A 22,955-nucleotide genomic window follows, 5' to 3' on the forward strand; every position below is an offset into this window, starting at 1 on the left:
CACAAGGGAAATACACTTCCCTCCACAGATGAAAGAGGCTCAAACTACAGATTATTTAGGCTAAATTTGGGCTAATTTCTAGAGCAACCTAACTGCAAGCATAGTTAAGCACCTGTACAGATTGCCAAACAAGACCAAAAACGTTATAGAATTTTAAAGTTATTTTTAAAGCTTTCAAGCTGACTTTGATCAGAGGTCCAGATAAACTCTCAAATCCCTTTCAGCCTCCATTTCCAGAAATCTATATTGGATTTTGTTTACCAAAGAAATGTTTTTTAAAATGAGAGAAAAGGAATCCGCCTAAAAATTTTTCCAGCACATAGATGAAGAGACATCTGTATTTAAAATATTTATAATTTAAAGTCTGCTAAGAGATCAGATGCAATAGGCAGGAAAAACAGCTGTGAGAGCCAGTCAAGATACTGATGATCTGGCAAGAGAAACTCAAGTACCGGAACAAGACACACCCACGGGAGCTGGTTTTGTGTCATACCATTCTAGTACTACTCAAATTTCTTTTAAATGCTTCCAATCTTGTCAAACCAAGGTTACATTTGCTGAAAAGATTTCACATTATAGTCATGTACTTGGTTTTGAAAACATTCCATACATTAAACTTTGATTAGGAGCTCAGCTATGCTGTGAGGGCAGGCAGTCTACACCTCCCTTATCTCCTGATCAAGGCAAACAAATATTTTCAAGTGAGGATGAGCCTTTAGCACCAGTAAATCAGAAACTTTGCTTGCTAAGAGAGAGGTAACCTATAACATCTATCTTCTAATTCCCAGATTGTTCAAATATTTTGTGCGTTAAATTTGTTTATAATCACAGAACACATCATTAAATGAAAAAAAAAAAAAAGGAAGCAGTGAAAAAAATTGAACTGAGCTGAAGTTCTCACCCACACTTTTTCCCTTCTATATGTACTGCCTTCACTCTATATGCTTGTCTCCTTGAAAAGCCAGACATAGCATTTCTTATTAATTCCTTTGGGAAAGCAGGGACTGCAAGAAAGCACACAGAACCTCTGAAAAAATGCAGAAATCCAAAGACTGTGCTTAGAATAATGGATTTCTTAAGTTCCACAAAAAGGAAAAAAATGGGCAAGAAGCAAACCTAGTAATAGAACTCTAATTTGATTCAGCACCATCCCAAATGGGGGTACAAAGCTCATGGCCAAAAGCTACATAGACAGCTATCCACTGTAAAACAAGCTATTTCTAACATTTTCATTATAAAAACCCAATTATATCTCAGGGACAGGTGTAGAGAAGTTGTGGATTAAGAACCTGAGTTACATTCCATGAGAAGCTTTGTCCCTCCTCCTCAGGCAGAGATCTTGGACTCTGCAGCAGAACTGCACCCACACATTGATTCTCACAAGGCATGCCCTGATGAGAACAAGAAACAGGAAGACTGGCAAGCATGAAAATAGATGAAGGCCTCTTCCTTCAGAAAGGCACTTCCAGAAGTGTTGATCTGTTGACAAAAGTCTTATTGTTTTCTCCTTTTCAGCAACTCAGAGAAGACAGTGTAGAAAGACGTGGAATACGGCTTCTAATCTACTCTTCATTTCTGCTGGTTTCTTCACAGTCTATCCAGTCTACCAAAGGGTATAAAATCAAAACCATAGTAAAACACTTAAATATAGAAACTTTCTCTGCTTTTAAGAGAAAATAACCCAAAAAATGCAAACAACCGCCTTACTTGAAAACACTTTTGATAGTCTCCAGTTCAGAAAAAAACCCTTCAATTTTTAACTAATATTTTCATACCAACAGATCCTGAAGACTCAATCTATCTCTTTCTAAAAGTCTAAGCTCGTCTAAAAGGAAGGTGTATACTTGTTTCATTTAAATGGTGACTTTTACATTAGTAGTTGGTCAGTAGACTTTCTGCACGCTGTATTTAGGACAGCTTTGTGTCCCAGTGGAACAGAAATGCTCTCTTACTATCTAGAAACGCTTCCTATGGATTTGGAGCTCTATTTATGCAATCTCTGGAAATCACATTTCATTGTATTTATCTAGTTCAAACAGCAAGAAGATTGACATTTCATGAATAATACAGCATCTTTCATTACTGCAGCCAAATAATCTCCAAACGGCCTATGATGCTTAAAGGGTAAAGCTACCAGCTCCCTCTGAGAAATTAAATCACCCCTTCCCCCAAGATTTAGTCAGAAAGCGTGACACAAAAATTTTAAAAAAACCAAACCATCACAACTATATTAGTAGAAAATAGTAACACCTACCAAAGTCCCTATGTACACTAATTAAGTCAGAGGTCCTGTTCCCAGCTTGGTTTTCCTTTTTTTTTTTTGCTGTCCTTCCCTCTTCTTAGAATTTGGAATACTGAACTATGTCAGACAATAAAACAAAAATAAATGCCCAAGATTTGCATTTTGTTGTTGTTTGTTTGGGGAGGTTTGGGGCTTAGTTCTAGGGTGAGGCTTTTTGGTTGGGGTTTTTTGGTTTTCATTTTGTTTTGGTTATTTGTTTGTTTTTCTGGGTTTTTTCACAGTCAAAATATCCTAGCAAAAAAGATTATCTCAAAATGATCTTTTAAAAGATCCCTAAAGGAAATGAGATTCTGACAGATGCTGTGACAGCATCCTGTATTTGAGAGAGTAGTTAATCCCTTGGAAAAGAACAGGAGCATTAAAATAATGTGGAAGTAGCAGGCTCTCTAATTAATTTCATCCAACACCAAGTCCTGGAAGAGACAGACAGAAAATTCTTTCCTATCTGAAGCTGAAAAGGCTGTCCTCTGCCCAGACTTGAGTAGATACAGAAAAACATAAGAGCATGCAGTACAACAGCCAGATAAATATCACCAGTTCAAATTAAAAAAAAAAAAAAACCAAAAAATAACCCCACAAAACCCAAACCAAAATAAAAAAAAAACCAAAAAAAAAAAAAAAAACAAACAAAAAAAAAAAAAAACCCAACCAAAAAAAAAAAAAAAACCACCCTTCAAACAGAAAAAGCACAGAAAGGTATGGCAGTTCACATACAAAAGGTCAGGGCACCACACAGTTTCTCCATAGAGACAGGCAGAAGAAAACCAGCAAGGAGTTGCACCAGTTCACAAGAACGCAACCATTAGCAGGTACTCAGAATAGAAATACAAGGTCCAGCTACCAAAAGGGAATCCGGAGTGTACAAAAGAATGGCAAAGTTTGGTCTGCAGGATACATCAAGTCCACAAGAGATGGGCAAAGGCTTGAAAACATCACAGATTTAGAATGATAGTACACTCTTCACTCAGCTTCCAATTTTCATAACATGTAAAGAAAACTATCTTATGAAAGTCAAATTTATGCCCAAGCTGATTGAACCAGTCAGTCAATTTCAAATGCACATGCACAGCATTAGCTTCTATTCATTAAGGGATTGAAAAAAATAAGATTAAACCAATCACATACAGCCCATCATGCTCTTCCAGTTTTAGGAATCAAAAGGAACCAGAAAGGGACTGAACTGTGGAGGAAGAATTCATAGGATCACAGAATGGCTTGGATCAGAAGGGACCATAAGGACTATCTAGTTCTAACCCCCCTGCACAAGGGCACTTTTCACTAGACCAGGCTGCTTGGGGCTCCATCCAGCTTGGGCTTGAACACTTTGGGGAGGAGGCATCCACAACTTCTCTGGGCAACTGCTCTGGTTCCAGCACCTCATCACCCTTACAGGGAAGTATTTCTTTCTTTTATTTAAACTAAACCTCTGCTCTTTCAGTTTAAAGCCACTCCCTCTGCCCTATTATTACATGCCCTTCTGAACAGTTCCTCTCCTGCTCTTTTGCTGCCCCCCTTTAGGTACTGGGAGGTGCTCTGAGATCTCTCCAAAGCCTTCCCTTCTCCAGGCTGAACAGCTTTATCTCTCTCAGTCTGTCTCCACAGGAGAAGTCCTCCAGCCTTCCCTTCATCTTTGTGGGCCTCCTCTGGACTAGCTCCAACAGTCTGATGTCCTTATGTTGGGGACCCCAGATCTGAACACAGCCCTCCAGGTAGGATCCCACAGGAGCAAAACTGGCTCCTTGACCTGCTGGCCATGCTTCTTGTGATGCAGCCCGGGATACAATTGGCTTTCTGGGCTGAAAGTGCACATTGCCAGCTCATGCTGAGCATCTCATCACACAACACCCAAGTCTTCCTCAAGGCTACTCTCAATCTGCTCTCTACCCAGCCTGTATTTGCTTGGGATTGCCCCAACCCAGGTGCATTGTCCCCTTGCATTTGTCCTTGTTGAGGTCTGCACATGCCCACCTCTCAAGCCTTTCTAGGTCCCTCTGGATGGCACCCCTTCCCTGCAGTAGTGTTGGCTACACCACAGTTTTATGTCATTGGAAAACTTGCTGGAAGTGCAATCAATCCTTTAGCACTGATCCCAGTACAGACCTCTGAGGGACACCACCCATCACAGGTCTCCACTAGGACATGGAGTCACTGACCACAACTCTTTAACCCCATTAATACTAAAACAGAGACCTGATCTTTGGAAATCTGCAAATGTCTTCAGGTATTACTTCATAAGTAAAAAGATAAAAGCAGAATCAAACAAACTAAAATAAGCCATTATAGCTTCAGATACAGAAATCAGGCAAATAAATAACATGGCTAGAAACACTTTTACAAAAGCAAATTCAGATTTTTTGAAGCTGGTAGACTTAAGTAGTCAAATAGTTTTTCTTAAAGAAAAAACACCCACAGAACAGAAGAAATGTTCTTTGTACATAGAAAACAGCCTATTTCATACAGCAGCCAGCTGCATGCTCTTACCACAAAGACTAATGGCATTCCAGACTGCATTAGGCAAAGCATTGCCAGCAGGTCAAGGGTGGCAACCCATCTTCGCTATCAGGCACTGGGTGAGGCCACAAGGAATGCTGGGTCCAGTGCTGTGTTTTCCAGTACAAGGGAGGTGTGGACATACCAGAGAGAATCCAAATAGGCTCACTAAGGCAAGGGACTGGAGCATTCTTCTTATCCAGAAAGGCTGAGAGAGCTGGGAGTGTTCAGCCTGGAAAAGGCTCAGGGAGATCTCACCAATGTGTGTAAATACCTTAAGGGAGGCTACATGGAGGATGGAGCCAGGCCCTTTTCCATGATGCCCAGCGACAGGAGTGTGCCCAGAGGCAGTAGGCACACACTCATACACAGATGGTGCTCTCCGAACAGTGGGAAACACTGGCAGAAGTTCCCCAGGAAATTGAGAGCTCTCCCTCCTTAGAGATACTCAAAATCCATCTGGACATACTTTTGGACAAGTGGGTCTAGGTTGCCCTGCTTGAACAGGAAGGTGATCTCTGGGAGGTTCCTTTCAATTTCAACCGATCTCAAATTTCGCAAAGACTTTTTAGGCTGTTCCAATTAATACAAGAGATTATCTCAGAAAATACACATCAGAAAACCAGGACTTGCTCCCATGTGAGTCAATCCCAGAAACCCAAGCTCAGAACTCTGGCATTAGAAAATAAGATGCTGACAGAGCAGACTAAGCAACCAGTTGCTGCAGGGGAAGGCTCACTGCTGAGCCTTTAATAAGAACTGTCTGGCTGAACTGAGGCTACCATCCATTTTCTCCCTCTGCCTCCTGAGATCTCCTGGCATTTAAACCATGCACCAACCAGCATCCATCTGGCAGGAGTCCTGTTCTGGAATCCCTCAGGCTCTCACAGATAGGGTATTCTGTACTTCTCTGGCAAAATGAATCAATATTTCCATTTGCAGAAGTTTCCCTTTAACAGAGAATCCTTAACTGAGCACATTGATAATTCAAGGACTGTCTGCTGAAGTTACCCAATGACAATGTCTGATTACTCAAGTATAAGAGAACAGGTCAGGACAACCATAAATACACAGAGTCTGTCATTCAGGTACCAGTAATTCTGTTTGAGTTGTTTGGTCTCCTCTTCACCACTTCATCTTTTCTCAACTGCATAATGAACCACAGCTTGGTTCACAAGCTACTATAGTTCTTAACACACAGAGGCAGACAGGAAAAGAGCAAGAATTTTCACAGCCAAGGAGAGGAAAGGAAAGTGACCTAAAACAGGTTGCTCAGACATCTGCTTGGTGACTTGACCAAATGCCATTTTAAACATATGTCATCACTGTTCATGCCCTGCAGCAGGAAAACTGAGGCAGTGCACCCAGAACAAACTGGACAGTGTCACAGTGCTCCTATGTGTTTGCAGAAGATGGAGAGAAAGCACAATGAAGAAACAGAAGCTATTTTCTGATTGATCACATATTTTCACTCTGGGAATGAGAGACTAAGGAGACAAAATCCAATAAGTGATTATGAAACACTGGAGAAATACACTATGGACAAATAATGGCTTCATTTCACAATGAACACAAGCACACAGCAGGTCATTACCATCCTGATAATATACTTTAAACAAATACCTCTCAGTGGTGACCTGAAGAGTAAGTTGACAAGAATTATATTGAATAACCAATGTTCTTACATCAGTTGACACCTACAGCACAAGATTTAAAAGATTAAGAATTATTTTATTTCTTCATTGATTCTGCTCATAAACACAAAGCAGTGATGCATGTAAGGAACCAAAGTATTAGCAAACACTGACATTGCTTCTATCATTGCTCATTTTACAAATTTCAGAAAGCCTCACTTACCTGATTTCATTATTAACTGCTAAAATATATGGGATTTTCTAGTTCCGGCAAAAGGATTTCTTCTACCCTAAAAGCTGGACAGGGACTGCATCTTATCTTTGTGTGTTTGAGTTTATGTTGCACCCTGTATTTCAATTCTCATGAGTAAGAGGATGATGTTTAAGAGCAGAAATCATTTAATATTCCTGCACTTCTGCACTGCAAAGGGAATAATTTTTCAGGATCTTTGAAAAATGCACAGACTAGTTATATGAGTAGCAAAACATAGCTGGCACAACAAACCAAACATTCTGCTTCTAAGATGCCTTAGCCTCCTTTATTTAGCCTCTTCTTCTATTTATACAGATTGTGTCACATATACTAATTGGTCAAACAGAAGTATGGAAAAAACACCAGATAAACTAACTAGCCTCCAAAGCCACACTTTACATCAAACCAACATCAGATTAAAGCTTTATTTGAACACTTTTCAGAAGCTATCCATGAATCAAGTTTTGTTCTCACATCCGGAAGCCTCACCTTTTTCAGTGTGAAGATATCCTATCTGGACACACATGTTGACATTTCAGACATTTATATAAAACACAGCAAAAGCTGTGTTTAATATAAATTCTGCTCTCCAGCAGCTAGGATTGATTAAGCCATTGGCTTCTGACTGTAGCTGTGACAGAAGCTTGGTAGTAAGGCACTCACTCTGTTCTGGAAAGGTACCTCAGGTACAGTAATGGAATATATCACATCATGGTCACATAGACCAAATTTTAATTTTGTTACAACATAAAATGATAAGAATTTACTGTGGGGACAACTCTTAACTAATCACAACCACACTGCTTACATGGACTTCTGAAGCAAACCTCCTGCAGTCAGGACAATTAAAAACAAACACCACCAAGACTATAGGTTTATATGAATGCTCTCTCTCTGCAGAAGAATGTACCTACTGCATGTACCAGTCAGCTTTTCAGAGCACCATGGTCATGCAGAGAAAGAGATCCTGAGGAACCCAGACTCTTGTTTCATAACAACTGAAGATAAGTGGATACTACTTTTCAATGAAACCTCCTTCCATCTTGTAGGGGAAAAAAAAGGATAATTAAATAGGTTTTTATTTTGTCATAACACATTTACCAAGTTTTAGCTGACATCTGTACATCTTATGTAGGGAAATGGTAAAATCTTACTACTTAATCTCACTGTATGCATACCAACTCATTTATACCTCACAAGCATTAAAGCATTCAAGAGATTAATATTATTTGAAGACAAAAAGCTTTTTACAGAAACAGTAACACCTACCACAAAAACCAGCACTCAGTATCAAAGCCAGAAGACAGTAATTAGGCACACAGATGATGACACAGCATATATTAAACGTGGTATCACAAATGCACACTACAGTGGAGGGAAGCAAAAGAGGAAGCCTCAATGAACTGAAAAGGCTTATGCTTATTAAAGAGCTTCCAGGATATAGGATTTTAAACAGACACTCCTAGAGAAAGCAGAATACGAAGAAAAAGAAAGCTATCCAGGTGACTCTTGTTTAAAATGGTGCATTACTTGTATGCACTGTGCATTTCCATGTGGTATGATCTATTAATAAAACAGATTATTCACTCTTTAAGTAATCATACACCAAATTACCCAGAGCTTCCTTTTGCAAGCCTACTGACTTCACAGTTCCTGTTGTGCCTGTGATGAGTAATGACTGCAAGAACAGCTTAGCACTTGGCTATACTAAGTATTTTTTATTTCAGTATTATCCAGTTTTAAAGATTAACTCCATGCTACATTGTCTAAGGTACTTGTATCTTCTTACCAGATGTAAACACACAACAAACCTGTTAAACATGCAATAAACCTGTTAAAGTATCACATACCAAAAATTTCCCAGAATATAGAACACTCGAAGTTCAAATTCAAGATACTGTAAATTGTACAGTAAATTTCACATACTGTGATTTCTATCTTTTTTTTACCCGTTTCTCTTCAAACATAATTCAATGCAACTTTTAAATAGAAAACTTGAAATTTACCGTTCTAAAGCACCAAGCTTCTCAATTAAAAATTATGCCAACCAACACAAGAGGAAATTTCTTTCAGGAGGACTATGTGCAAGAAATCAAATTTGTCCATAATGATGAGAGTACAAGTAAATCAATTGCTGTCTTGTCATAGCATCACAGAATATGGTGAATTGAAAGGGATCCACAAGGATCACACAGTCTCATTCCCAGCTGTGCACAGAACAGCCCCAAGAGTCACACCATGTGCCCAAGAGCATTGTCCAAACACTTCTTCAGCTCAGTCAGGCTGGTGCTGTGACCAGTTCCCTGGGGAGCCTGTTCCAGTACCCAACCACCCTCTGGGTGAAAAACACTCCTAATATCCAACCTAAACCTCCCTGACACAATTTTAGGCCATTCTCTCAGCTCCTATCACTGGTCACCACAGATAAGAGATTGGTGTCTCCTCCTCTCACAAGGAAGTGAGGTTCCCCCTCAGTCTCCCCTTCTCCAGGCTGAACAGACCAAGCAACCTCAGCTATGCCTCATATGGCTTCTCCTCAAGATCCCTCACTATCTCTGGCAAGAAGAAAAGAAGAGATTTCTGGGTTGAAAACTGGAAGAACATTTGTCCTCAAACATAACTGAAAAGTTAATTCAAAGCAAAACCAATTGCAGCGCCAAATACTCTGACATGTCTTCATTACTCAGCCAGACTTCCACCTGTTTCTACTGATTAAAGACATAAGACTTCTATAATTTTTCTTGACATAGTCTTTGTTTCATGTGTTTTGCCCTCAGCCCTCTTTTTATTATTAATGCTACCTCTTACAAAAAAGGATAGACTAACATGCTACTACTCATTGCCTAATATGGTCTCCTCCTATAAAATTAACTGTCTCAAGTACAGCTGGTTTATTTCACCTTAGGTTGAAATGAGCCTGATCAATTTAGGTTAATAATACCAAATCTGGACAATTATTGGGTGAGGGAAACTTACAGCTTAAAAAAGCTTTTGTGCAAGTTCAGAACAGATGGGAAAACTAAGCTGCATGAAGTCACTTCAAATAAATTTTAAACTATAATCAGCATTGAAGCAAGACACCAAAAGGAAATGGCTAGCATGCTTATGACAACTGGAACTATTCAGGATCATGACAGTACTAAGGAAGACTTGGGTTTCACAGAGCAACCTGCTCTAACTGATCCTGCTTAGAGCAGGCAGGGTGGGAGTCAGAAATACTTCCTTCCATAGCTATTCAATGATTCTGTGATCTTATCTTTAACTTCCAGTAAAGACATTTGATCTGCAAAACTGATCAGCTTCAGAAGCTATATGAAATTTAATATCTTTAATTGAGGCACTGGATTTAAAATTAAGATGTTTGTCTTTCTTAAATATCAATGCTTTCTATTTACATCCACTCTCCTTTATAGGAAAAAAACCCCACACAAACAGAAGTTTTATGGTTTGCAGTACATTGGTATCAAAGGTCATCATCTTTTAGCTCCAACTCAGACACTTCATACACCACCACCTGCAGTTCTGCAGGCAAAACTGATTTGCCAAACTTACAGCAGCAGTTTCATTAAGAATAATGAAATTATTGTTTGCTGAGCTTGTCGTAATTAGTCAAGTGAAATTTGTCTCAAATGCAAGAAATTTCACCAAAGAATAAAAAAAAACATGGATAATTATGCTCCTAGAGAAGAAAATTTACTGTAATATATGGTACACTTGCACATAATCTCTTTATCCCAAACACCACTATCTCAATTCAGCCCATGCCATGCAACCAGAATTTTTAATCAGCTCTTATTAGCGGCTGTCTTTGCCAGGAGCTGAAGAAGAACATAGCTTTCACTGAACTCTTTTAGGTACAATTTATTCTGCCACTTCATTTTGTAGGGAGCCTGATTTATTTGACATCAATAGTTTGTTGAGGTAATAAACCATGCAGCAATGATACCATGACTCAGAGCTCATTTGCTAACAGTCAAGTTGCTTGGCAGCATGACAGGCAGAGTAATGTGCCTTGAAGAAGTATCTGTACAGATGCCACAGAGATTACCAAACAAATACAGAGCCCCAAAACACAACTTTATCAACTCTGCTTTGATTGACTGATGGTGCTCAGCTTCACTTTGAGCACAAAGATTAAAAAAAATAATAAATCTATACAGAATCCAAAAAGCTACTCCATCCCAACAGATTTCTAACACACCCAGGCAATTTTACACTACAGCTTCCTTCCAAGATAGGGCTGTCCTCCACATGCTTACAGAAGCACACAGTGTAGGAAGTAAGGGAGCCCTCCTTCAGGTAAATATCAACAATCAGTGAAGCATAGCTACTTCCTACAACAGAAGTCCAAATTTATTTTTTCATCTGAGTTTGCAAGAGGGATAAAAGAGGTTTTATATGTCAATTTAAAACCCCTGTTCTTCTGAGAACTCTGTTCTTTTGAGTACCATGAGCAATCAAGCACAATATGAATTCAAACTTTAAAAATGAGGTAGGGATTTAAGAAAAAGACTGATTTTGGCTCTTCTCTCTGGAAATACAAAGCATATAATCAGATTTTTTCCTAGTTGCATTAAGGCAGCATATGTCTTTTTTGTACCAAACCTACTGAGAAGGCTGCAACACTTTAAAAATACCCATGCATTATCTTTTTCAGCCTCTCTGCTTAAGTACCAACATTTACAAATCTGCAGATACTAGATGATTCCTATCCTTCTTTTTCCCTATACCTCTATAGGGACACACACACCTCCCCCAGGATTAAACAGAAAAAAGTGACAGGCACTACAAGTAAGGAAATTCTAGTTCTCTCTTCACTCCATTCCTGTCAATACAAAATACATGCTCATTAAAGGCATTTCCATTTAAACATTCCAATTTTAGGAAGGATAATATATCAAGTTATTTTTCAACTTATACATTAATTGTTTGAAGCCATGCATTGAGTTCTATGCAGGCTCAGCCTGCAGTGTTACAGGAAATTACCAGAGTGGATGAACTTGTAATAGCTACTTATAGCAAATACTTTTAGAAGAAATTCAGAAGGATTACTAGGAAATTCCTTCACAGCTTTTAACTTCAACAACTGCTTATTTTTCAAGTAATTTAAGACAGACAATTTACAATCCATTTACATGGTTATTTTTGTTATCAAATCTCCAACATACAGAAAATCACTGCCTGGTGCTAGTTAGTGTTTCCATCCACCATCTTCAGAATACAAGTCTGATTTCTAGGTAAGCATCAGAAAAATCACAACATCCAGCATCATTAAACACCTGACTGACAAATTAAGTGCCACAGTTAACATGCCAAGGGAATTAGTTTACTCAGATGATCAAGACTTATTTGGCTCTAATCTGCGATTTTTAAGATAAAACAATCAAATCTTCACCACACCTCCTTTGCCACATCTCCCATTGTTTGCCAACCCCACAGTAAGGAGTGAAGGCAAAGGGGAGCCTCCCTTTAGTCCTGGCTCTAGCCTGGAGTCTAAGGGAACTCACTGAAGACCAACATTTCAAAATTGCAAGAAAGGTATGACCAGGAAGTACCTCCACAGATACCAACCAGACCACTTATAACCAAACTTTGCTTACTCTAATTCAAATAACTCTTTACACTAGCATGTTCAAAGAGCCCACACACATGAGCACAGGAACAGTACAAAGAACTGATGTCCATCAAAACAAACAGAATAGCAGACATAACAGCTACCATGAAAGGTTGAAGTGCTTTGGAGAAGGCAAAAATTTATCAAAAAACCTCTCCTGGCTTCAGAGCATAAGGAAGCCTGTATAACCAGTACACAGCAACTGAACTGATAGCATTTTAAAAAATTTAGTTGTCTCTTACTTGTTTAAGCAATTTTTAGAGAGGTTGGAGACCCTGAGGAGTTATGTTAGTAGGTAGGGAAAACAGCAAGGAGAGGAATAATGTTTTTCCTATCCATACAATCATGAAATCTTCAGGACAGCCAGCAGGGCAGGGAAAAGAAGGACACTTAGGTCAGTTAATAAATTTAGATAATAGACAAATATGATTTCTACAACAGTGTTTTTCCAATAAAAAAATCTACTTGAATCCATATTTACATCACATATAGGTATTTGAAGTTTGACTCCAAGGTTAAGATACTCATTGAACAATGTAGGTAACCTCCAAATAGGACTGCCAGCCAATGGGTCCCTCTACCATACAAAAAGCAAATCCCAAACCTGGGGCTATGCAGGTATATACAGGCACTACAATTAGTTGTACACACATCCCCACTAAAACACTGACATTCTCCAGTCCTGAGGCCAGCTGGTACCAGCTGCACTCTGCTGTACAGTAGTTAACCTTCAGTCTCCCCTGGGCACCATGAGACACATTCATAGCCTGAAGACAAACACTTAGGTGGGGAAGGGGGTAATTCACATTGGTTTCTAGTCAGACTGCCCAACAGGAAGCTGTAAGTGGCATTTTCCTGACAGAAAATTAAGTGTACCTGGTGCATTCTTTAGGTACAGGCATCATCACTTCTGGGATACTCTGGCAGTGGAAGGAGCAAACCCTGTGTAGTCTTGCTTGTAACACCTACTAGAAGTGGCTCCTGGAGCTTGCCATACAGCTTCCACACATTGTCCACAGTTTAAAGTAACAAATGACTCTTAACTTTTTTTTTCTTCCACTGAAAGAAGAGCTTCTTATTTTTATCCAATAGCAGACTAATTCATATGGTGACAAAGCAATATAAGCTCTGTAATCAAATCTAGTTCTCCCCTCTCTCCCCTCCCAGCTGTGCAGTAACAGCTGTGTATAACACAGACAACATCTCAGCAGATCAGGGCATGCAGTGAAAACAGCTGCTATGAATTAGGAGGATCAGGAATTAGTGTTCCCTTGCCACAGAGCAGGAAATCTGCCTACCTGTCTCACGCTATTAGGAATGTAAAGCACTGCTGGATTTCCATTTTAGAGAAACCTACGTAGCTCATTATGGTAAAGACCAAAGTGCTCCTGACTGGCACCTCCCTTTGCTGCATTTAACCACATTAATCATTTCTTTTAGAATATTAAGTAACATAAGTTATAGCTGACATTGTTCAATGTCTAAAGAGAAATTTACATGATCAAGTTACTTTACAACAACCAATAATCAAAGAAGCTGTTTGTCTATAAACCAACTATCCAACCAAATTAGGTTCTCTCATATCCACAGCAGTTTGAATACATGAGGCTTTGAAGAAAATCCTGAACATAAGAGCCTAATACAGGACATTTTAAAAGACAATAAAACTACATTCAGTATCAAAGTACAATTCAGCAGAGTATTCTAACAGGTAGGATCGTGAACTAAGGCTGCCCTGGCTTTGTGCTTTTTGTGTAAAGCAATTTTCTTCTTTGTTTTTTCTAACAGCATTTTTCTCACAGGCTCACATACTCCAGGAACCCATTCAAACAAGGATCTGGTACTTTACTAAACATTTATGCAGGAATTAACGCAGTGGGAACCTAATTTGTTTCTGATCTCTAGGCTACTGGAATAGTAAAACACATGCATACAGTAATAAATGTCTTCCCTGCTTTTAAGAATGACTGAAAAAGAGAAACAAGTGTTTTTCTATATGGATTCAAATACTGCTAATATAATCAAGCATTCAAACTTAAAAGAATGCATTATGTGTTTTATAAATGTATTTTTAACCTAAGGCAGCATTCATACTGATATCAAAAAAAAAAAAAAAAAAAAGGGAATGATAAGCACTTAGTTCCTAAAGAAATTTCTCACACAAATTGTCTTTGGTTCAGACACCTTCTATCGACTAGCACTGGCAGTTTTCAAACTACGTTTGTCATTTGTCAACACCTGGAAATACTTAGGATTAAGTAATAATGAAAAAAAGATGAATATGTAAACACAAAATATGTCTCAGTGGGGTATTATTTTAATGAACTTTTAAATATTTCAAAAAGCTGGCAAAAATTTCCCTAATAAGCCATCTTCTCACCTGAAAAAGAATATATAGTTAGAGAATTCAAATTCTGAAATGTTATGATACAACTAGAATTCTGGTATATATGCATGATTACAAAAAAAACCCCTCAACAGTAGCATTCTTGTAAAGGCAAAATAAAATAAATTTTAGAATGGAAACTTACTTGTGCATATTTTCCACTCCTATTATGATCATGATATAGTAGGAAATTCCACTTTGTATAACAAAATGTAAGGCATACCTAGGGGGGGAAAAAAAAAAAGTAAAGCTTCATAGCATTTTCTTTAATGACAGTCAACTGCATGCATTTATTGCAAAATTAAAGCGGTCCAAAGTTTAAAGCCATCACTGCTCCCAAAGAAAAACCCCCTTTTAGTCTATTTAGATTTTCTGCTACCCTTCCTTCTGCTGAGAACTTCTCCCTTTAGCATAGCACAGAGAGCAGTAATGAACAAAAACTAGACACCTAGCTAGAATGTTCCAGCTCAATCAAGAACATTGCAAATGTTGATAATTCTTAAAATACAAATAATATATCTTATAATACTTCAATTTGGCATTATTTCCTGAGTAAATAACTGTAAACAACATGAAAGTTTTGAGGTTTAATTTCCATATTCATCTTTCTAGCCATTTACAGCAACAGATTATATCTATTGCTGTAAATGGCTAGAAAGATGAATATGGAAATTAAATTGCTGTTTCAATGGAAATTAAATTGTTTATTGTTTCAGATAAGGCCAACAATTTCCTAGTATCCACAATATTGTAAGATTTCCCACTCAACAGAAATGGTGACTATGTTCAGCCAGTCTCTTTGTCCCAGGCTGTCAGTAACTTTTAAAGGGATGGTGGTAATGGTCATAAAAAACACACACAAGAAAAGTCCTACACACCAACAAGTCACAGATTTATTTCACAAAGGTCCTCTAAGCTCCTTTTATTTGTTTTTCACAGCCTACCACCACAGCTATCCCAACAGCACTGCTTTGGGAGTTTGCTTTGGCCTTTGAAGGAGTTATACTTCAGTAAGCTGTAGATCTCTGCTATCACAGCAGTGCCAGTGAATGGGGAAAAGAGCTGATCTTCAGTAACTTGGGATTTTTTTCATTCTGGTACCTTAAGTGCCTCAGTACCACAGGTACATATGCTCAAGTGACAGAACTCATCTAATCTGGGAATTTTTTTTTCCCATGAAAAGCAGCCTAAAAAGCAGCCATTATTTTGGTACAGTGATGCTGTTTTCTTTCAGCTTCAGTAATGCTACAGTGGTTCTTTCAGCTTATCACCAACAATTTCCTAATTTCACTCCTCTACTCACAAGGAAATTACTTCAAAGATTTTTAACAAGAAAACCAGTTCTATCCAACTAAAATCTTTCATCTTATACATGAGTAAATGAGGCAAGACTTGGATTCAAGGTTATTCACTTGGACACGAATGAACCTTGAAAAATCTTGACTTTTTACTGAAAAGCCAATCTGTACATGCTCCCATGATTCACTTCTAGTTAGTCTCATTTAGGATAGGACTATCTAAAATTCAAGAGTGCATTTAAAAATAGTAATTGTCAATTTAAAATGTATTTAGTTCCTTTTCTTATCTGCCAAGCATTAGCAATATTGTATAGCAAAGACAGGCATTAGTGAAATGACAAACTTAAGAGGTTTGTTCTTATACAGAGAAAGAAGACCAAGATATCAAAGCCTAAAAGAGTGTGGACTGACATGGAGTACCATACCAGGATTACAGTCACTGAAAACATTTCTCTTTCAGAGCTGTTAACAATAGCAATATGTTCTTTGATTCAAACATTCAAAGGGATATATTGAGATAAAAATCACTATTCTCAGGGGTAACTACATACAAAGGGTACATATTCTGGGCCTTTTATGCTATTTGCTATTATGCCAAGGGAGTTACTGCTTCTCTTCCTTTCCTCTAACACCAATACAAGTATTACAAGGAACTAACACACTTGAAGATGACAAAGTAACTACTGCTAAATGCCCTTTAAAGGGTGCAGATTACAAACTACTTCCTACATTTAAATTTGCGTGATCTCATCTACAAGTTACTACATTTACTAGTAACACTATATAACAAAACAGTAACAGTTTCCTTCTTGTTATATGTTTCTAAGTCATGTTATAGCACAAACCAAGAGTCACTGAAGATGTAGCAGGAGCTTGTAACCTGTATGCATCCTTGATTTCTTGGAAAGGGGGAATCAAAAAACCAAAACACTCAAAAAACCTGTTTGCATAACATGTACTTAACCAAAAGGAAAAAGCACTGGCAGAAGTACCAATTTTTAACAAATGTGTACTTTCAACATCTGAAATTATGTTCTTTTCATCATTTTTAAATAGTTTTTGGCTCAGTAACTGCAAAATAGAAATTAATCTCTTAAAAATAAAACATCTTTTTTTTTTTCCAGGCCATATTGCCAGTGAGAAGCTTCCACAGATTTTTATTTATGTCTGTTGGAAGTAGAGGTTGTTTATTTTCAAAATCTCTCCAAAATTCATGTTTGAATATATTAGTAACCTTTTCTAATTACAAGTTACAAGTAATGATTTCTGCTTCTATAGCAATGGAAACAATGTGCTTCTAAGCTTACACAGCTCTCAGAAATATTGTCACATAGAACCTCCTATCTCCCATATCTTCCTCTTTTTCTGTGGTGTTAAGACTGGAAGTCTTTGAGATCAGATCATTCTCCCAAAGCAGAATACCATGACCACACATTTAAGAAATGGACTGGCATAGAAGAGTTTTATATAAAAGTAAATTATGCATGTAAATCTAAAGAATAAAGGTTACTAATTTCCTTTCCTAAAATTTAAAAACAAGATATATCAATTAATGTGGGGAGAGGTCTGTACCATGACAATGCGGAGACCAATGCACTCTGCATGTGCAGAGGCAGATGCACACACACCCTAGGTGCAGCTTCCCACCTGCACAACAGGTTAATTCCCCCAGCTCAGTAATGCTCTATAAGAGTCAGCATAAATAAGTCTTTTATACACTGGAAGCTAAGTAAGCACCTTGTTTACAATGCAAAAAAATGAAACTGGCACTCAAACCATCTTGGGAAGGTGTGAGCCATTTAGTAAGCTATTTTTTGAAGAAAAAAAATTCACCAAACTAAATGAATACCCTTTCCTAACTTTACTAACATTCTGTCTTGCTACACTGTGAAAAGATCAAGATACGTAAACAGCAGTCACACAAAATACGTGTTTGAAAAACAATCACATCCTTCCTCCCTCCAAATCATTAAAGAAAAAAAGAAACCATCAAAGTCTGAAGTCAAAGCCAGCTCTTTTCCAGGTGTTTTATACTACTAGGAGTGCCACTAGATATACTGTACAGTTCCAGCAACTCTTCCTTAAAAAAGTCACATTATATTCACTATTCAGAAAAAGACACTGAGTTATCTCATGTCATGAGTATTTATGGGGAATTATCCTAGTCACCACTTCTGTGCTGTGCCTCAGGAGAATACTTCTGCAGCAAGTTTACAGAGAAAAAGCTGGAGAAGTTAAACAAACTGCACCTGCTTCATCTTCCCAAAACCACAGGCAGCAAGTATGGTAGTTACCAGTTTGCAAACAGATGACCTTTCAAAATTTGTGGACCTCATCAGAATATTTAAGCTGATTTCTGTACATTTGCAGCAGCTAAAAGCCCCACAGAATTAGGCAATAAGGTTCTTCATAACGCAGAAATAAAAATTGACAAGTTTCTGAAAAATGAATTTAAGTGCAACTTACCATCCAAAACAAAAAAGTGCAAGATAAAGGCCCAAGAGTGTTGCAACAACATGTCTTATAAATGGGCTAGTTTTGCTTGAATGAAGGTATGTTCGAAACCAAACAGCCGCAAGCAAGGCAAACAGTTGGCACACTACAAAGTTGACCTGCATAAAAAAAAGAAAAGAAAGAAGAACTCACACAAGTGTGTATTAAAAATTAGCAGAAATATCCACACATTTTCAGCAATTTGCAGAGCCTGTAGCTTTGGCATGGCTTTTACCACAGCATGTCAAAGAGCTTCTCCCACAAGTCCCTCCCTGGCCAAAGCACAAACCAGTGCTCCCCCAAGCACCTCGGAGGAAAAGATGCATCGAACACAAGGCAATGCGCACTTAAATCAAGAAATGAAAATGACATCTTCTGCTGTAGATTTTCTGAATACCAAACCACTATCAGCCATTAAATCACCTCTACTCTCTCAGTAATGTGAAGATCTGAGCTGCAGTTTTATTTGGTTTTTTCAGTGAGCAGGACTTGAAGCTACATATGAGCTCCAAAAATCACTGACAGATCACTTCAGTAGCCTGGGCAGAAGCAGGGCTCAATGAAGTGCATTTCAGTGCTATGTAATCAGATAAACAGCTTGGTTGCATACTGCATTTTCTTCTTGTACATTCAAGTAGGATAGTTTCAGAAATTCTTCCTCCCTTCAGGCCATTTATTCTTGAAGATAGAAAATTTCTTGTATATTAAATATTTAAAGACATTAGGACACTGAAAGCAAAAGCGGAATTGAATAAAACTAAATCAGTGAGCAAAAAGAATTTTTCTGATTATGGCCTGAAAAAAATGTAACAGTAAGGGCACAATAAAAAAAGAAATTCTTCGAATACAGCAACCACTACCAAAAGTAGCTTAAGCTACAAAAAGCTGGATAAATTACTTTGTTTAGAAAGTAACATTTCTCACTTCATAGATTTTATTTTTAACTCACATAAAAACCTGCCTAACAATTTTTCATGTCTAATAGTGGCATTCAAATCATCACAAGCAACAGCTTGGGAACCACTTCTTCAGGTCCTAAGCACTTCAACAGCAGAAACTTGTACATCCTGCAAGCTTCAATGGTCCTCTGCACAACAGTGTTTTAGACTGATGGCACTTAGCTGAAATATGTACTTAATGTTAACACCACAGGGTACAATGACAATACTATTTTTATGCTCCTGACAGCAAGCCTAATATTGATGCTTGCAGCAACATAGTGCACACTTGCAGTACTGTAATTCACCTTGTCCATTCCTTAATCATTTTTTAACCAAGTTTCAGGCCATAATAAGTAAGAGTCAGAGTATGCAAACGTGGTCATTTTTAAAGTAGCGATTAAAACAGCAACTACAGAACTCTCTATCTTGTAACAACTGAACTGAACCACTGCTGTGCTTTTTAATAGGCACAATTCCCTAAATTAAACTGTTCTTTAAACTGTCACATACATTTTTCCATCTGTTCTCTTACTACCACATTTTTATTATGCTTTTAACAGTATTTGAAAAATCCTAAATAAATGAGGAGATATTCTTCCAGGGCATAACTTGACCTGTTTTCTCTCCTTTATAAGCAATGATGCAAATGAAACAGAGCAAGGTTTATTACTCAAGATGATTCTATGGATTTAATGGCAAAGTTTCATCCAAAACAGTCAAGTGAACCACTGAAAGGGAAACAAACTGATAATGTTTGAGAAAAGAGGGCAAGAAAGAAAAATGAAAACAAAAATATTATTAATTCAGTATCAACATTTTCATGAATATTTGTTACAGAAATTATGCCATGTAACCCACAAAGGATATTTCTGACCCAAAGAACTCACATCCTAGACAGACTAGAAGGGGAAGGGAGACAGAGAAGGTTGCACATTCACAGATATGTAGTGAAGCTGAGCTAAAGAGACAGAGGGAAGAAATGAGCATGAATACCTGTTCTGAAATGGACACACTTGCATTGCTGGTTTTCTGAATGCCCAGGCATTAGTGCTTTAACTGCAATAGAGATAATTTACCAAATGGTATCACATGGTGTCCTTCTTTTTCAGATTACTACTAAAAGCAAACTAGCAAAACCCAGGGTAAAAGCAAAGTCATCATCTGGCTCTTACTACTACTGTGAAAAGGGTAGAAGTGCTTGGCATTTCTGACCTGTACCACCAACTCCATAGGAGCAGACAATAACAAAACAACAAACCTCGAATCTCACAACTCAGGATGAGCCTGCAGGTTTAGGAATCAGTAAAATTCCTCACACCAAACACAAAAAGCAAACCTGAGAAAGGATTCAGCAGCTAGGGAGTGAAAAGTGGGTACCTTTCTTGGGCACTTGCTATTTGTTTATCTATTTACTCAAATGATCAAATCTGTACCTGAAAAAAAAATCCCATTAATTAAACAACAAACAAAACCCCCATCAAAAAAACCCAAACCAAAACACCTTCCCCAAGAAGAATATTTTGAGAACAGCAATAAATTGCAGGATAATATACCTTCAGATCAGCCCCACAAGCCAACTTCCAGGGATGTGAATTTATTGTGTCAGTTTTTTGAACACGAAACAGTGTGACCCAAGCAGCACAAGCCTTTTCCAAAAGCTTTCCTCACAAATGAATCCGAAACAGCCGGTGGGTATTTTTCAAGTGCTCTTCCCAAAAAGTGCACAAACATAAGCAGCCTCAATTTTATAGAAGAAATTTTTAAAAAAACTTAACCAAGATCTATTTAAAGCTGAGATTTCATTGGGGGGAGAGAGGGGGGAATATCTTGCCATAGAATGGCAAGTTTCACCCTAAGCAGTTACAGTTTAGCAGATATATAAGAAAATAAACAGAATTTTTAATTCCTCCTCATACACAGGATATCAAAAGCTCAGCCAATGAGAATAACACCTCAAAATCTTACAGAGAGAGCAATGTGTAATGGAAAGTTAGGTGCACATAAGAATAAAAAACATACAACTATAATGTAAATTATCACCACTAGTTATTCAGCAATGAATGATGCAAGTGTGTTACACATACTAAGCTATTACAGAGCCTGCTGTGTGAAGCCTAGCAATTTCAAAATTAATCCACTATTTTGGTTCAAAACTAGTCATACAAACACTGCAGTTCATAGGCACAACTCATGCCAAATGTAATAGTAAAACAAGAACACAAATTCACAGTTTCAGTGTTTGGAGTAACTACACAAAATACAAATCCATTACATCATTAACTGCATTAAGCTATCTATATAAACTCCCCATTTGCATGACCTCTGCAAAAGTCAACAGAAAGTATGTAACTTTTAAATACATTTATGTTAGTATCTTAAAAGTATAAAATGTAATTTATGCCATGCTTTTGTAAAAACAAAGTTATTGCTAAGGGGAAAGTATTTAAGGAATCAATTCTTAACATAAAGGGGAAAAAAAAAAGAAAAAGGTCACTGTCCCAAGGATTTTCATCATTAAGAGGAAATTCTAGCATAACATTGGATTTGAAGACCTGGAAGTCTCCAACTGTTCAACACAGACATCATCTTTAAAAAACAGTTAGAGAAATTTAAGTTCACATTAAAACGAAATACAGAAGAAAAGTTTATTTCTTCTACAAAACTAATTTTACTACAGGCAAATTTTATGTAATAATTCAGATTTTAGGCTAAGCTTCCTCTTCATATCAGCTATATTTTAGTATCAAAAGCCAATTGCTGCAGTCAATTGCAGCAGAATCTTCCAGAATCTTGCTGCTTCACTGCACAGAAGGCACAGAAGGCCTCATTCAGAAAAGCAGCCAAAGCAGAGAGGGAATTTTATTGATACAGATAATTCCTAACTGGATGGCACAAGTTAATGATATTGGCCCACACTGTACAGCCTACTAATAATCCACTGAAAAGCAGCAACACAATGGCATAAGGTTTTGCTTACCAGCTATAGCAAGGTACTGAGAGACACCCAAAAAACAAGATTTACACCAAAGTACCTGACAAGAGAAACAGTGGTTTAGCAGGTAAAGCACCAAAGATGACCCAGGAATGTTGCATTTTACTCTTTCTGCCAACAGCCCACACAAACTCCTGGCAAGTTACCTTGTCTTGGTGCTTCTCTATTTTCTCATTTTTAACAAATTTTCTCCAATAAGAAGAAAAATAAGTATTCAAAACATTAAAATGCAGTGAATGCCCATGGCCTCAATACAACACTTAGGATAAATTAAAGCTGATGTGAGGGTTCTCTTTGGGGGTTTGTGATTTTCTGTGGATTTTTGTCTGTTCTTTAGTGCATTTTTTCTAAGTTATTCCCGAAGAAAAATAAGAAGACACTTCTGTTCTTATTGCTGATGAATTAGGCTTTGAAAAAAGATTACTCAGATAGAAGCAGAAGCACTGAAGCCCACCTGATCACGTACAGACCCCAAACTAACAAGTTTAAGATGCAAGACGCTTTACAGACAACAGTCAAGAACCTGTGGATATGGCAATTCTGCAGATAGAG

At 37.7% G+C, this 22,955-nt stretch overlaps 1 protein-coding gene across 2 annotated transcripts in view; it reads right to left on the reverse strand.

Moving 5' to 3' along the window:
- Positions 1 to 22,955, reverse strand: part of MBOAT2 (membrane bound O-acyltransferase domain containing 2) — an 85,756-nt gene that overhangs the window by 51,763 nt on the left and 11,038 nt on the right. The window contains exons 2-3 of one of the 2 annotated variants that reach the window (XM_050972699.1): positions 18,444 to 18,589; positions 14,825 to 14,902 (exon numbers count right to left, since the gene is read on the reverse strand). The exons of the other annotated variant lie outside the window; for it this stretch is intronic. Coding sequence (XP_050828656.1) covers positions 14,825 to 14,902; positions 18,444 to 18,589 — 224 coding nt within the window. The remainder of the gene's footprint in view (positions 1 to 14,824; positions 14,903 to 18,443; positions 18,590 to 22,955) is intronic. 2 annotated transcript variants of the gene reach the window in all.

This window comes from Serinus canaria, chromosome 3 (genome assembly GCF_022539315.1).
Source record: "Serinus canaria isolate serCan28SL12 chromosome 3, serCan2020, whole genome shotgun sequence".
Classification (NCBI taxonomy): domain Eukaryota; kingdom Metazoa; phylum Chordata; class Aves; order Passeriformes; family Fringillidae; genus Serinus; species Serinus canaria.